The sequence below is a fragment of the Chrysochloris asiatica genome, unplaced genomic scaffold (assembly GCF_000296735.1).
Source record: "Chrysochloris asiatica unplaced genomic scaffold, ChrAsi1.0 scaffold00092, whole genome shotgun sequence".
NCBI classification, from domain to species: domain Eukaryota; kingdom Metazoa; phylum Chordata; class Mammalia; order Afrosoricida; family Chrysochloridae; genus Chrysochloris; species Chrysochloris asiatica.
Window position 1 is genome coordinate 1,274,122 of NW_006408610.1, and position 15,283 is coordinate 1,289,404.

The 15,283-nt window shown below is 37.8% G+C and overlaps 1 protein-coding gene across 1 annotated transcript in view; it reads right to left on the minus strand.

Moving 5' to 3' along the window:
• Window positions 1-10,843, minus strand: part of SCAPER (S-phase cyclin A-associated protein in the ER) — a 466,531-nt gene extending 455,688 nt beyond the window's left edge. The window contains exon 1 of the mRNA XM_006866457.1: window positions 10,794-10,843. Within this exon, the coding sequence (XP_006866519.1) occupies window positions 10,794-10,799 (6 nt within the window). The 5' untranslated portion in view covers window positions 10,800-10,843. The remainder of the gene's footprint in view (window positions 1-10,793) is intronic.
• Window positions 10,844-15,283: the final 4,440 nt, after the last annotated feature.

Here is a 15,283-nt window from a genome sequence, read left to right on the forward strand (position 1 = left end):
TAGGAAAAAAAATACAGCAATTATTTGAATTTTGCCAACTATCACACTAATGCCTTTGGTTGTTGTTGTTAAGTGCCATCAAGTAGGTTATGACTCATAGCAACCCTGTATAGCGTTAAGAAGCTCTGGTAACATAGTAGTTACACATTGGGCTGCTAACTGCAACTCCACAGGAAAAAGATTAGACTCTCTGCTTCCGTAGAGATTTACTGACTCAGAAACCCTCTACGGGGTCGCTGTGAGTCAGAACCAACTTCACAGCACACCACAACCACCACAGGTTGTTGTTGTTGTTAAGTGCCGTCACCTTATAGGATTTCCAAGGAGCATATGGTGGGTTTAAACTGCCCAGATTGTGGTTCAAACTGACCTTGCAGTCCAGCACATCATCCCACAGTGCCACACCAGGACCACCATAGCTTGTTGTTGTTAAGTGCTGTCAAGTCGGTTCCGACCTATAGCGACCCTGTATAGGTTTTCCAAGGAGCAGATGGTGAGGTTGAACCACCAACCTAGCAGTTCAACTGGTTTTGAAGTCTGGCGCATTAACCCACAGCACTACACCAGGCCTCCATAGGTTAAGATAAACTGATAAAAGACATCAGTCCAAGACTTCCAGAACCCCAAGTAGGGCAAATACCAACACACACACACACATAACTACGTATATCATAGAAAAACTGATGAAACCCTAAAACAAAGGAAAAAACATTAAGAGCATACAGACGAGGAGCAACTCATGAAGTTTAAAAAGAAACCGTAAGATTGACAGCTCTACACTGACCCAAAGTGATCAATGTAATAATTCATAATAAAGTAATAAATCAATATGTTACGAGTGCCTATTCAATAAGTGGTGCTGGAGGATAAGCACTTGACTGCTAACCACAAGGTCAGTGGTTCAAAACTACCAGCCACTCCTTGGAAACCCTATACAGAGTCAGAACGGAGTCTATGGTATTTAACAACAATAAAAACATTCAGTAAGACTAGGGTCAAAAGTCTGACTACAATGGGTTCTACAGAGGATGAAGCCTGTGAGTGTAACATTTGGGGTTTTAAGATATATATGATAGTACATTATATGTGTATGGCAATTAGAGTGATCCAGTCATTGTGAGTCGGAACCGACTCCACGGTACTTAACAACAATCCCTTATGAAAGAAGCTCTGGTAGTGTAGTGGTTACAAATGCTAACCTCAGGGGTCAGCAGTTCAAAACTACCAGCTGTTCTGTGGGAGAAAGATGAGGCTTTCTGCTCCTGTAAAGATTTACAGCCTCAGAAACCCTGAGCAGGGTCACCATGAGTCGGAACCGACAACACGGCACATAACAACAGTCAACAGAAAACTTTTATTATGCAGAGAAATAAGGGAATAACAGCTAAATCCATGAATCACAGGGATTGGGTTTCAGTGCACATATGATGAATGAGCTAGCCAACTAGCCCAAACTATCAGGAAAACAATTATTACTATCTATTTGGAAGCGTAGTGGTTACGAATCGGGCTGCGAACCTTAAGGTCAGCGGTTCGAAACTACCAGCTGCTCCGCGGGAGAAAGATGAGGCTTTCTACTCCCGTAAAGATTTACACCCTCGGAAACCCTGTACAGGGTCGCTATGGGTCGGAACCGACTCGACGGCATTTAACAACAACAACAAATCTTTCACTCTAAAAATTTGTGCTGAGTGGCTAATCCACACTTTCCCCTCTAGAGCTCAACTTTTTTACATCTTTAACCTATCCAACCTACATCCAAGTTCCTCTGACCTTATCCTGGAGAGTCACATGACAGACATCTACTTTCAGATTCATTGAGATTTCACTAGATCTCATTCTGTCTGTAATCCCAGTCCCAGGTCCATCCTGTACCCTCAATTTACAAAACTCTTGAATCCTCTCCTGTTTATTCCCATACTTTTGAAACAAAGTAACACCATGAAAACTTCTTTAGTTTAACACATCTCCCAATGACTGTAAATCAATTCTATCTAATTTATATTGGCATTCATGATTTAGATAAGGAATGTTTTAATCAAGAAGTGTCTACATTCTTTCCTACTACAGGCCAAATGGATAAATTTAAATATATACCTACTATCAGCTCTTTTTAAAATAATTCCCTTATGCAACCAGTATTCAAATATGTGGTGGTGGTGGTGACGTGTCGCGGCGTTGGTTCCGACTCATACCAAGCCTGCATAGGGTTTCTAAGGCTGTAAATCTTTATGGGAGCAGAAAGCCTCATCTTTCTCCAATGGAACTGGTAGTTTTGATCGGATGACCCTGAGGTTAGCAGCCCGAATCATAACCACTACACTACCAGAGCTCCTTACAGAGGACATTTATTCCATGAGTAACAAATATGTATCACAACATAAAAAGCTAGTCTCATAAAGTATATTCAAACTCAAAATTCCTCACAAATCAATCAGAATTTCCAGAACCTAAAATGGATAGCAAAGTGATAGCAATATGGTAATCATGCTGGGGTGGTGGTGGGGTGTCCAGTGGAGTCGGTCCCGGTTGTATAGGGTTTCCATGGCTGTAAATCTTTATGGGAGGAGAAAGCCTCATCTTTCTTCCACGGAACAACTGGTAGTTTCGAACTGCTGATCTTGAGGTTCACATTCCGGCTTATAATCACTATGCTACCAGAGCTCCTGGTAATCATGCTAGACCAGAAAATTGCAAAGGTAATATTCTTTCCTATAAACATTTCAGTACTACATAAATTTTACCAATTTACTTCTTTTATACTTACTACACAACACATACACACTCATTCAAATCAAAAGCCACTAGCTCAAAACTCTTTTTATTCTAATTCCAATTTTACATAGACAAATCCATTATCACTACTCATCTAATTACATCCAACTAAAAAATATTTTCAATTCAAATCTTTTCCATAATATGCTAAAGAAATTCTTTTCAGTAAATACCCACAATTCTAATCATTTTTAACAATCCAATTCTTTTTTTTTTTAATGTCAGCAGTAATTTAGGCACAATAGTTTTTAATCTCGTAATAAGTATCAGGGAGGCAAATGTAAGAAATTAGTCTGAGATCCTTCATACAAGTATCACTGTCTACTTCAAACAGTACTTTGACCTAGGTTCATTCCTTACATAGGAAAATATGTGTAGTTTCATCCAAAGTCACAGTGTGCCACCTAGTGCTATATGAAGATTTTACAGTGGCTTCTTCAAACACAAATGCTTCAATAAAAGGCCTGAACATCAGTCCTGAATGACAATTCTTATGCCTGACTCTTTTATAAAAATCTAAAAAACCAAGTATCCAGAATGTTTACCCAAGAGTCTATGTATTTCTGAGACTTGTTCCAAGACTGGCAAAAGACATTTTTAATTTCTCTCTCTCCTAGGCTAAAAAAAGAAAAAAAATCTAAATTAACTTATACTTTTACCTTTGCTCATAATCTTAAAATGATTACAAGGATCAGTTATTACATATTTATATTTGCACCTCCATAGAAGTCTCTACTTTACACAAATTCTTCAAAGTTCATGCAAACTGCTTTTCCATAAAAGAAAATGGTCATAACTTATTTTAAATGGCTTTTCAGTTTTCCGAATAATTCAGTAAAAAAAAATTTTTCTCAAATTCCACAGCATGAAGACAAGATTACTAGTCAGGTACACTAAGAACACATTAAAATTCTAAAAATGGTAAAAAAAAAAAAATTTTAAACTAGCTGCCATCAAATCTACTCTGACTCAGGAACTCTATACAACACAGCAGAACTGCCCGTAGGGTTTGCAAGTCTCCAAATCTCAGAAACCTGCTGCCACATCTTTCTCCCACAGAGCATCTGGTAGCTTCGAACTTCCAACCTGTTGACTAGCAGCCAAGCACTGTACCACCAAGGCTCTTCTAATAATAATAGTACTTCCATATACGAGAGTAAGTCAAAAAGTATTGTTACAAAATCGTAGAAACCATTATCAAACAAAGAATATGAAGATGTGAAGCTACTGTTTCTTGACATATCCTCCACTGAGGTCTATACACGGTGTCCATCTCTCTAGCCCATCCCTAAAGAATTCTGACCTCTTCAATTGCACCACATCAAAACGGCAATTTTAGCATCCTGGAGGGACTCAAATCATGTTTCTTCTAAATGTCCTTTGAATTTAGGGAACAAAAAAGAAGTCTGAAGGGTCAATATCAAGGTGGTAGGGTAGACAGGTGCAATATAGTAAATTAACTTAAATACCTTCTAGCCATGGTCTTTGTGACTCCTACAAAATAAGTGAAACATGCAAATAGGGTATAGAGGTCTCTAATGAGCCATCTCGGAAGGAACAGACAATCCCAGGACCATCAAGAAAGAATGTGAGATTCTTCCCTGGAAAAGCCGGTTTGGGTTATAGCAGCAGGAAGCCCTGGTGGAGCAGTAGTTAAGCATTTGGCTGCTAACTAAAAGGTTGACTGTTTGAACCCACCAGTCACTTGATGGGAGAAAGATGTGGCGGTCTGCTTTCGTAAACATTTACAGCGTTTACCGGAGGACAAAATGTATTTGATTTTTAACCCCCACTTAAGGATATTAAATCCTTATCAGATATGTTATGAAATGTTTTCTTCCATTCTGTAGGTTTCCTGTTTAGCTTCTTTAGGAAAGTTCTTTTTTTAACTTTTTATTGTGACTTGGATAAAGGTTTACAGAGCCGATCAGTTTTCCATTGAACAATTCACACACGATTTTCATGTCATTCAAGCCCAATGAGCTTTGCTACTGTATTTTTCTTATTTAAGAATATAAATTACATTAAACTATTCTAGAAATAGGAAATAAAAACTATTGAATGTTTATTACTTCTTCTGGTACTCGGTGTATTTCTTGCATCTTATTTTAACGCTTCTTGTGTTATTCAATTTTTGTCCATAAAATCCTTCAGAAGGTAACACTTCAGTTCTTTTAGCTTGAGAAATTTTGCTCTTGTATGTTCCTTTTGGTTTCTCTAATTCTGGGTCTCTGGACATTTCATTATATTTTACTTTGTCTTTTCAAGTCACCCTTTGGAATCTCTCTTTACTCTTTTATTTCATTTTTTCTGTTCTCTTTAGCAACTATGCACTTAAGAGCAAGTTTCAGAGTCTCTTCTGATATTCGTTTTGATCTTTTTCTTTTTTCTCTTTAATGACCCTTGAAATAAAAGAAAAATGTATGCATTTGAACTGTGGTGTTTAATAACAATAATGAAAATACTATGGACTGCCAGAAGAATGAACAAATCAGTCTCAGAAGAAACGCAACCAGAATGATTCTTAGAAGTGAGGATGGCAAGACATTGGCTCGTTTACTCTGAGAGTGTCATCAGGAAAGACCAAACGCTAGAAAGGACATCATGTTCAGCAGAGCAGAGGCTGGGTGGAAATCAGGGAAACCTGCAATGAGATGGACTGATAAAACAACGACAACAGTGACCTGAAACATCCCAATAATCACATGAGTTGGACCCAACTCTATGGCGAACAACAAGAGAGAATAAACAAGAAGGAATACATCCCAGCTCACTTAATGAGGCCGGGATAAATCTAATATCAGAACAATACAAGAAAGGAAAGTTCCAGTTGAATCGCTTTCAAGAATGAAGATTTTAAAAAAAAACCCTACCTTTCCATCTATATATTTATTGGATGAATATATCTGCAAACCAAATCCAGAAATATAAAAAGGATAAAACATTACAACCAATTTGAGTTTAATTCAGAAATGCAAGGCTACTGTAACATTCCCAAGTTGAAGAACGTAGTTCACCACTAACATCCCATGGAGGAAACTCATAAAATCATCTCAAGAGATGGGGAAATTTTTTGAAAGCCTCTAGTAAACTTCAGCACCCATTCATGATAAAAATGATTAGCAAGCAATAGCAAATATGATATTTAATGTTGTTAACATTAAAAGAGACAAGGATGTCTACTATTGCCAATTCCATTCAACAATGCACTAAAGATCCAGCTCAATAAAGTGCGAAAAAGAAAAGAAGAGAAAAGTACACAATAAACCTATAACAGTTTGCTACAATAGAAACTATAAAAATGCTCAAAGAATAAAGAAGAGCAGAGATACAAATACAGGCTAGATGGATCTCCCATAGCTAAAAAGGGGTAAGTTAAGCATTTAAAAATGACAGACTATATGACTACATAAAAATCCACGAGTCCATACTGATATAGCTAGATGGATACATGGATGGGTGGATGGATGTTATTGTTGTTGGTACCATCAGTCAGTTCAGACTCACAGAGACTCTATGAACAACAGACTGACACATTGCCCAGTCCTGTGCCATTCCTCACAATTGTTATGTTTAAGACCACTGTTGCTGCCACTGTGTCGATGCACCTCCTGATGGTCTGCCTCTTTTTCACTCACCCTCTACTTTACCAAGCATGGCATCCTCCTCCAGGGTCTGTTCCTTCCCAATAACATCTACAAAGTATGAGAGACACAAAGTCTCACCATCCTTGCTTATAAGTAGCATTCTGGCTACATTTCTTCCAAGATAATCTGTTTGCTATTCTGGAAGCCCATGCTACTTTTCAATAGTCTTTACCAATACTATGGCTTGAGTCAGGCACACTGTGATGTCCTCAAACTGACATCTCTGCTCTTTAATGCTTTAAAGAGGTCTTCTGGAACTGATTTGCCCAAGACAATACGTCCCTTAATTTTTTGGCAGCTGTTTCCATGAGCATGAATTGTGGCTCCAAGTAAAATGAAGTCTTTGACAACTTCAAGCTTTTCCTCACTTTATCATGATGTTGTTTATTGGTCCAGTTGTAAGGGTTTCATTTTCTTTACATTGAGGTGCTATCATACTAAGGCTTCAGTCTTTGATTTTCATTAGTTAAGTATTTCATATCCTCTTAATTTCCAGCAAACAAGACATCACATCTGCATATCTCAAGATGTTTAGGAGTCTTCCTTCAATCCTAATGCCATGTTCTGCTTTATATAAACTAACTTCTCAGATTATTTGCTCAACATACAGATTGACTAGAGTCCTGGTGTTACACTGTAGGATAACTGCTGGACTGCTAACCAAAAGATCAGCAGTTCAAACCTACCAGTAGCTCCTCAGAAACACTATACCGGGTCACCGTGAGTCAGAACTGACTCAACAGCACTTAACAACAACATATGATGGTGAAAGGATACAACCCTGACGCACACCTTTTCTGATTTTGAACCATTCAGTATCTCCTTGTTCTATTCTAAAGATCGGTAATATCTCCTTGTTCTGTTCTAAAGACTGTCTCTTGGTTCTATTCTATGTACATGTTTTTATGAGCACAATTAAGTGTTTTGGAATTCCCTTTCTTCACAATGTTATCTGTAGTTTGTTATGATCTACACAGCTGAATGTCTTTACACAGCCAATAAAGTACAAGTAAATATCTGTATTAGGTAAATCTGCTTCCAAAAACTTCTTTAAACTGTTAAAGATTAAAGACATACCAAGGTCACTTTGAAAACTAAGGTAAGCCTGACCCTAGCCATGATATTTTTAACTGCCTCATATGCATGTGAAAGCAAAGCAATGAATAAGGACGATCCTAGAAGAACCAACGCATTTGAATTATGGCGGTGAAGAATTATGGTAAAAGTACCATGGACTGCCAAAAGAACAAACAAAGCAGTTCAGCCAGAAAGCTTCTTAGAAGCAAGTATGGTGAAGCTGCATCTTAAATACTTAGCATATGTTATCAGGAGGGATAAGTCCCTGGAAGACAGTATAGTGTTGGCAAAGTAGAGGGTCAGCAAAAGAAGAAGAATCCCAATGAGAGAGACTGATACAGTTACTCCAACAGTGAGCTCAAACATGACAACAATTGTGAGGATGGTACAGGACAGGGCTGTCAATGTGAGCTGGAACCAACTGGACAGCAACTAACAACAAAAATACCAGAAAGATGTCAAAATCCACCTGATGTCAGCAAAGATATCCACTGTTCCACATCCTCTTCTGAATCTAGCTTGAAATTCTGGCAGCTTTCTGTTGATGTTTTGCTGCAACTGGTTTTTAATTATCTTCAGCAAACTTTTATTTACATGTGATATTAAGGATATTGTTCAATTTCCACATTCCATTGGGTCACCTCTTTTAGAATGTGTAAAAATATGGGTGTCATCCAATCAGTTGACTACATAGCTGTCTTCCAAATTTCTTGACATAAACAAGTGAGGGCCTCCAGAGCAGTATCAGTTTATTGAAACATTTCAATTTGTATTTCCTCAGAAAAACAAAAAGCCTTGTTTTTCTCCAATGCCTTTCAGTGCAACTTGGACTTCTTCCATCAATACCATCGGTTCTTGGTTTTATGCTACGTCTTGAAATGGTTGAAAAGTGACCAGTTCTTTTTGGTATAGTAACTCTCTGTATTCCTTCCATCATCTTTTCATGCTTCCTGCATCAATTAATATTTTGTCCATAGACAGAGAGACATATAAATTAAGAAGAATATAAAGTTTTTCCTTACATTAAATCTTAACTAGTATATGGTATTATCAAAGAATGTGAAAACTAAATGAGGTAAAGGATATTTATATAGCCTATCTCCAAACAATTACTTATTAATTTCAAAAGAAAAAACAAAAAGTTTGAACTAGAAAAATCTAGCAAGAGGTAACATCACCCAAATTGAAGGATATTCTTCAAAATAACTGCCTTGTAGTCTTCAAACTGCCATATTCAAGAAAACAAAGAAAAACTGATTATTTCAGATTAAAGAAGACCAAACAGATCTAACAACTAAAGGAACAAGCGATAAAGGATATTAGTTAGATAACAACAAAATGTGCATACCCACAGTGCATTAGAAACGTTGTTGTTGCCAAGTGCCTCGAGCTGATTCTGATTCATCGTGACTCTGTATAGGGTTTCCGAAGAGCCACTGGTGGGTTTAAACCAATGAATTTGTGATTCAAACCCACCTTGCGGTACAATGCTTATCCTACTATTGTAAAAATGTCCAATGTCCAGAATATGATCACTGTACTGTGTGACCTTAGAAGCAAGGCTAGGGAGACCTTGCCTCACTCACTTTGGTTCTGTCATCAGGAAAGAGCGGTCACGAGAAAACGACATCAAGTTTGCTAAAGCAGTGGACCAAAAAAATGCGGGAAATCCACAAAAAGACAGATCAACACAAAAGCTACAACAGTGGATTCATATACACCAGCCACCATGGAAGACGGGGCAGTATTTCATTCTGCTACACAGAAGGTCACTTTGAGTCGGTGCCAAGCCAACGGCAACAAACCTTTGAGGAGATGTCATCTTAGGCAGTGCGTGCTGCAATAAATATACAGGAGTAAAGGAGCATGATGATTTCAAATATTCTCAAGTGCTCCATAGAAAAAGGTAATATGCAAATATGTACAGGTACATACATACATGTGTACTTATGCATTTATACAAGGGCAAGTCAAAAAAATTCCTGCTAGGTCTCCAGTTCACACATGCACGGGCTTCTTCCAAAAAAGAAAGAAAGACAGAAACGTGTTGAAACATGTCTCAGCAATCAGCGAAAGGCTGCAAACAAATTCCCTCAGTAATGCATCTGGCTTAGTCTCATTACAGTGCCTTCACAACCAAGATTCAATCAAAATACTGACTCCCAAGGGCATCCACTGGGCCAGTTAAATCAAGGCAAAGAGGTCAGATCAGAAGGTTATGGGGGCTGTTTTTTGAGATCCCAAAGGGGTAATCTTGACAGATTTTCTTGAAGGACAATCACAGTGTCTTATTATGAAGTTTCAAAATTGAAAACTTTTCTGGTGAGAAAAAGACCAGGCGAGTTGGGTCAAGGAATCTTCGTCCATCACGACAGTGCACCTGCTCATTCTTCCAGAATATTAAGGGCTGTTCTATGAGAATGTGATTGGAAAAATTTACCCCATCTACTCTATTAACCCTGCTCTTGTCCATGCTTTTTGTTCCCAAAATTCAAGATTTTAAAGAAACATGACTTGAGTCCTTTCAGGATACCATTTTGACATGGTGTAAATCAAAGAACACAGAATTCTTCAGGCAATGGTTAGAGATGGAAACACCACTTTCAGAAGTATATACATCTACAATTGGCATAACATAATCCATGAAGATAATGTTCTACATCCTATCACAAACTCAAACCCTGCCTGAGCCCAACTTCCACCCTGCCTGCTCCTGGGGAAACTACGGCTCCTTTTAATACTGATTGGGCCCCTGGGTAAAAACATAGGCAAGGTTGTTGGCATGGACTGAGTTTTAACTTTTTAATACTGTAGCATAAAAGAACTTAGTTTCCATTTATACTCTTGCCCTATGGGCTAATGCACTGGACTGCAAAGTCAGTTTGAACCGCAAGGTCAGTGGTTCAAGCTCACCAGCCTCACCAGCCGCTCCTTGGAAACCCTATATAAGGTCATTATGAGTCGGAACGAACCCCACAGTACTTAACAACAACAACAACCATCTATATGGGATCAAATTGCTAACAGCAACTCCAAAGGAAAAATGGAACCTTAAGGGCCAATAAACTTACATTAATGGGAAAGGAACTACTCAGGAAAGTAAGATGAAAATAGTTGCACAACTTAAAAAATGTCAATAATGTTCCTAAATGGTACCTGTACAAACTGTTGAATTGGTGTATATTCTCAACAACAACAAAATAAATAATAAATAAAAAATAGATCTAAGAAAGGGAGGAAAGAAAGCAGGCCAAAAAAACTAAAGTTTGTGTCTACAGTAGACGGATCACTTACCATCATTCTAGAATTCCCTCTGTATCAAGCTCATTTACATGAACCCATGGGATGGGATGCCTATTAAAAAAATACATTTTATAAATCATTAACATTATTATGAGATCACATTTAGTCATAAAAATATAAAATCTCACCCCTGCAAGCTTTTCACTACCCTCAACAACAACAAAAGTAAGGTTACTCCTTTATATTGTCTGTTTGTATACAATACCAAAACTCCCCGCTACTGTCAAGTCTATTCCAAGTGATAGAGACCCTAGAGGACAGGGCAGAATTGCCCCATAGGATTTCCAAAGTTGTAAATCTTTACAGACACAAACTGCCTCATCTTTCTCCTATGGAGTAGCTGGTGCGTTTGAACCATGGGCCTTTCAGTTAGTAGCCCAGCACTTCACCCAGTATGTCACCAGAGCTCCTGCTGGATATAAGATTAAATACCAATGCTCTCCAAAAACATAAAAGGAAGACAAATAATGCACATTATCCATGGTAAATACATTTAAAGAGGATACATGATTAGTTCCATAGATCCTAACCCAGAGGTTTTAAATTTTTTTTTACACAACCCATAAGCACACAGACAGGCACACATATAAATTTTGTATCTTGACCCAGTTCACAATATATGTATAACTGAAACAAATTTCATGAACTAATATCTATCCTTATGGTATCTAATACACTCTGGTATATTTTTTTTCTATTTCATTTTTTAAATGCTGTTCTAAATTGATTTACGACCCAGAATCTCAACTCAGTCTGAAAAACACTGTCTAGCCTTTCCTTAAGAACTTTCATGAACTGAGATTTCCTCGGAATATGTTAGTTACCAATTTACCTTCAATATTACAAAGCTTACTTCTCAGAAAACCTATTTAACTGTCAAATCTTTACTCAAAGAAAATTCAAAGCTAAGAAACTAGATAGAACACAAAAGCACAGGGAAATTGCTAGAAAGAATGGCCTAGCCCTATAAAATGAGATAATGAACAAAGAAAAGAAAGTAGCAACTGGGACCAAACTCTTCTGCGATGAGCGTTTAGGTCATTTATCCTTTGTTAAGTGAATTTGCTTTGCTGAATGTCACTTCTCAGTGAGGCCCTCCCAAACACCTTATTTTAAATTGCAACCCATCTTTCCTAACTACCACTACTAACATTCCCAATCTGCCATCTTCCTAGAGCATACATTACCTTCTTGCGGGGTGACTGTCCTCCATATAGTATCTGCCTCTACCCACAAGAATGTGTATTTCATAAGAGCAGGAATTTGTGTTGGTTTTATTACCTTTGTAACCTCAGAACACAGAAAAGTACCTGGGATTAACTAAATATGTACTAATGAATGTAACCTTCCTTGCTAAAGAATCTCTGCTCATCTTGTTCCTTTCTTCCCATCTTATACACGTGTTACCTCTGGTGTGGTGCTGTTGGTTAATGTGCTGAACCGCAGGTCGGTTTGAACAACAAGGTCAGTGGTTCACACTCACCAGTCACTCTTTAGAGACCCTATACAGGGTTGCTGTAAGGCAGCACCAAGTCAACAGCACTTAACAACAATTCTTCAAGGCCAGCTCAAGTCATCTTGAATCCTACTCTGACATCTCCAGTTAACAGACTCCTTTTTCATCTGAAATCCTAGATTACCTGACTTGTATCCTTTACCTCTAAAAAGTGTATACAGTGGGTGGAGTATATAGAGGTATTAACCCATTGCTATAGAGCCAATTCTGACTCATAGTGATCAGGTATAGAATTTCCCAGGCTGTATATCTTTATGGGAGCAGAAAGTCTCATCTTTCTCCCAAGGAGCAGTTAGTGGGTTTGGTTTGGGTGGGAAAGTCAAATAGTTCAGCCACTTTAAAAAACAGTCTGGCAGTTCCTCAAAAAATCCAACATAAATCATATATCTCACCAGAACTAACAATCAAAATATATATAAAACTTAGAGAACAACAAAAAGAAAAATAATCATTAAGCCAAGGACTTGAATATACATTTTTACCCAAGTTGTTGTTGTTGTTGATGATGTTGTTAGGTGTTGTCAAGTTGGTTCCAACTCATAACGATCCTACGTACACCAAAAGAAAACCCTGGCAGGCCCTGCACCATCCTCACAATTGTTGTGATGTTTGAGCCCATGGTTGTAGCCATTGTGTCAACCCATCTCATTGGGGGATCTTCCTCTTTTCTGCTGACCCTCCACTTTACCAAGCAGGACTGGTTCCTCCTGATAACACGTCCAATTATGTGACACCTGGTCTCACCATCCAAGCTTCTAAGGAAATTTTAGTTGTACTTCTTCCATAACAGATTTGCTTGTTATTCTGGTAGTCCACGCTATTTTTAATATTCTTTGGCAACACCATAATTCAAATATACCAATTCTTCTCCTGACTTCCTTATTGACTGCCCAGCTTTCACATGCATATGAAGCAATTGAAAATATCATGGTTTGGTTAATATATACCTTAAGTCTCAAAATGACAACTTTGCTCTTTAACACATTAAAGAAGTCTCTGGCAGTAGATTTACTCAATGCAATATGTTGTGATTTCATGACTTGCTGCTACCATGAATGCTAACTGTGGATCCAAGTAAAATGAAATCCGTCACAACTTTAATCTTTTCTCCATTTATCATGATGAAGTCTACTGACCAAGTTGTAAGGATTTCTGTATTTTACACTGAGTTGTGAAGTCCACACTGAAGGCTGTATTCTTTGATCTTCATCAGTTAAGCGTTTCAAATTCTCTTTTTGCTTTAAGCAAGCAATGTTCTATCATCTGCATACTGCAAGTTGTTAATGAGTCTTTCTCTAATCCTGAAGCCATGTTTTTCATAGGCCAGCTTCTAGAACTATTTGCTCAGTATACAGATTGAATATATAGCGAAAGGATACAACCCTGATTCATACCTTTCCTGACTTTAAACCATTCAGAATCCCCTTGAGGACAGATTAGCTCTTGATCTATGTTCAGGTTTCTCATAAACACAATTAAGTGTTTTAGAATTCCCATGTTTCTCAATGTTGTCTACAGTTGTTATGATCCTGAAATGGTTTAACTTTAACTGATTCTTTTTAGTACAATGACTCTCGTATTCCTTCTATCTTCTTTTGATGCTTTCTGCACTGTTCAATATTATGCCAACAGAAATCTTTAACAATACAAGTCGAGGTTTGAATTTTTTCTTCAGTTCTTTCAGCTTAGGAAATGCTGAGCATGTTCTTCCTTTTTGGTTTTTTAACTCCAGGTCTTTGCACATTTCATTGTAATACTTTGTCTTCTCTAGCTGTCCTTAGAAATATTCTGTTCAGCTCTCTTACTTCATCATTTCTTCCATTACCTTTAGTTACACATAGTTCAAGAGCAAGTTTTCAAGAGTCAGTCCCAACTCATAATGAACCTATGTATCTTTATGGGCGCAAACAGCTTCATCTTTCTCCCAAGGAGCAGCTGGTGGATTTGAACTACCAACTTTGTGATCAGCAGTCTAGTAATTATGATGCCATTAAGTGCCACTGAATCAGTTCTAATGCATAGTGAGTGACCCTATATAGTGTTTCCAAGAAGCAGCTGTTGGGGGGGGGAGGGGAAGGTGGTCTCTACTGACAATCTTGCATTTATCAGTCCAGTGCTTACTTATCCTACAGTACCACACCAGGACTCACCAAGGTTATTAAACATTATCTCTAAAGAATTTCTAAAATGTTTCGTTTTAGAGGAATGTGGTTCAATGAAACCTGGAAACCTCTCTTTAAGCTTCATCAGCATAGCACTTTGCCGAACAGCGAAAACGATCTGCTAGAGATCTTAACCAATCTGGAGTGTACAGAGAGGTATGGATGGATACCAAGGCAATGTCACCAGCCACTTGGTGAAATCCCAGTACTCTATGGAGGGATTACAGAAGGTGACACTAGAAAAGGAAGGAAGGAATACTTAATGAGGAAAGATAGTGCAAGCTGAAGAGTTCCAATTTAAACAATTTGTTCATAAACATGGTACTCAACTTTGACAGTTTTAATTTTAAAATCATGGAAATGAACATTTCAATGCTGTGAAGATCTCAATAAAGTGTTATTAAGGTGGATCTAATGAAAGATACTCTTCTTAAAAAAAAAAAAAAAAAAAGCAAGTTTCAGACTCTCTGCTGACATTCACACTAGTCTTTCCTATTTTTTCAATAACCTTTTGCTCTCCTCAGGTATGATGTTCTTCTCCTCAGGTATGATGTTCTTCTCCTCAGGTATGATGTTCTTCTCCTCAGGTATGATGTTCTTCTCCTCAGGTATGATGTTCTTCATGTCATCCCCATACTCCTCTGGTCTTCAGTTATTAGTTGTCAATGAGTCATATCTGTTCTTGAAATGGTCTTTAAATTCAGGTGGGATATACTCAAGGTTGTATTTCACAGGAGTAATTGATGGCTAATCCACAGTCAGCCCCTGGTCTTGTTTGACTGATATATATAGTTTCTTCATCA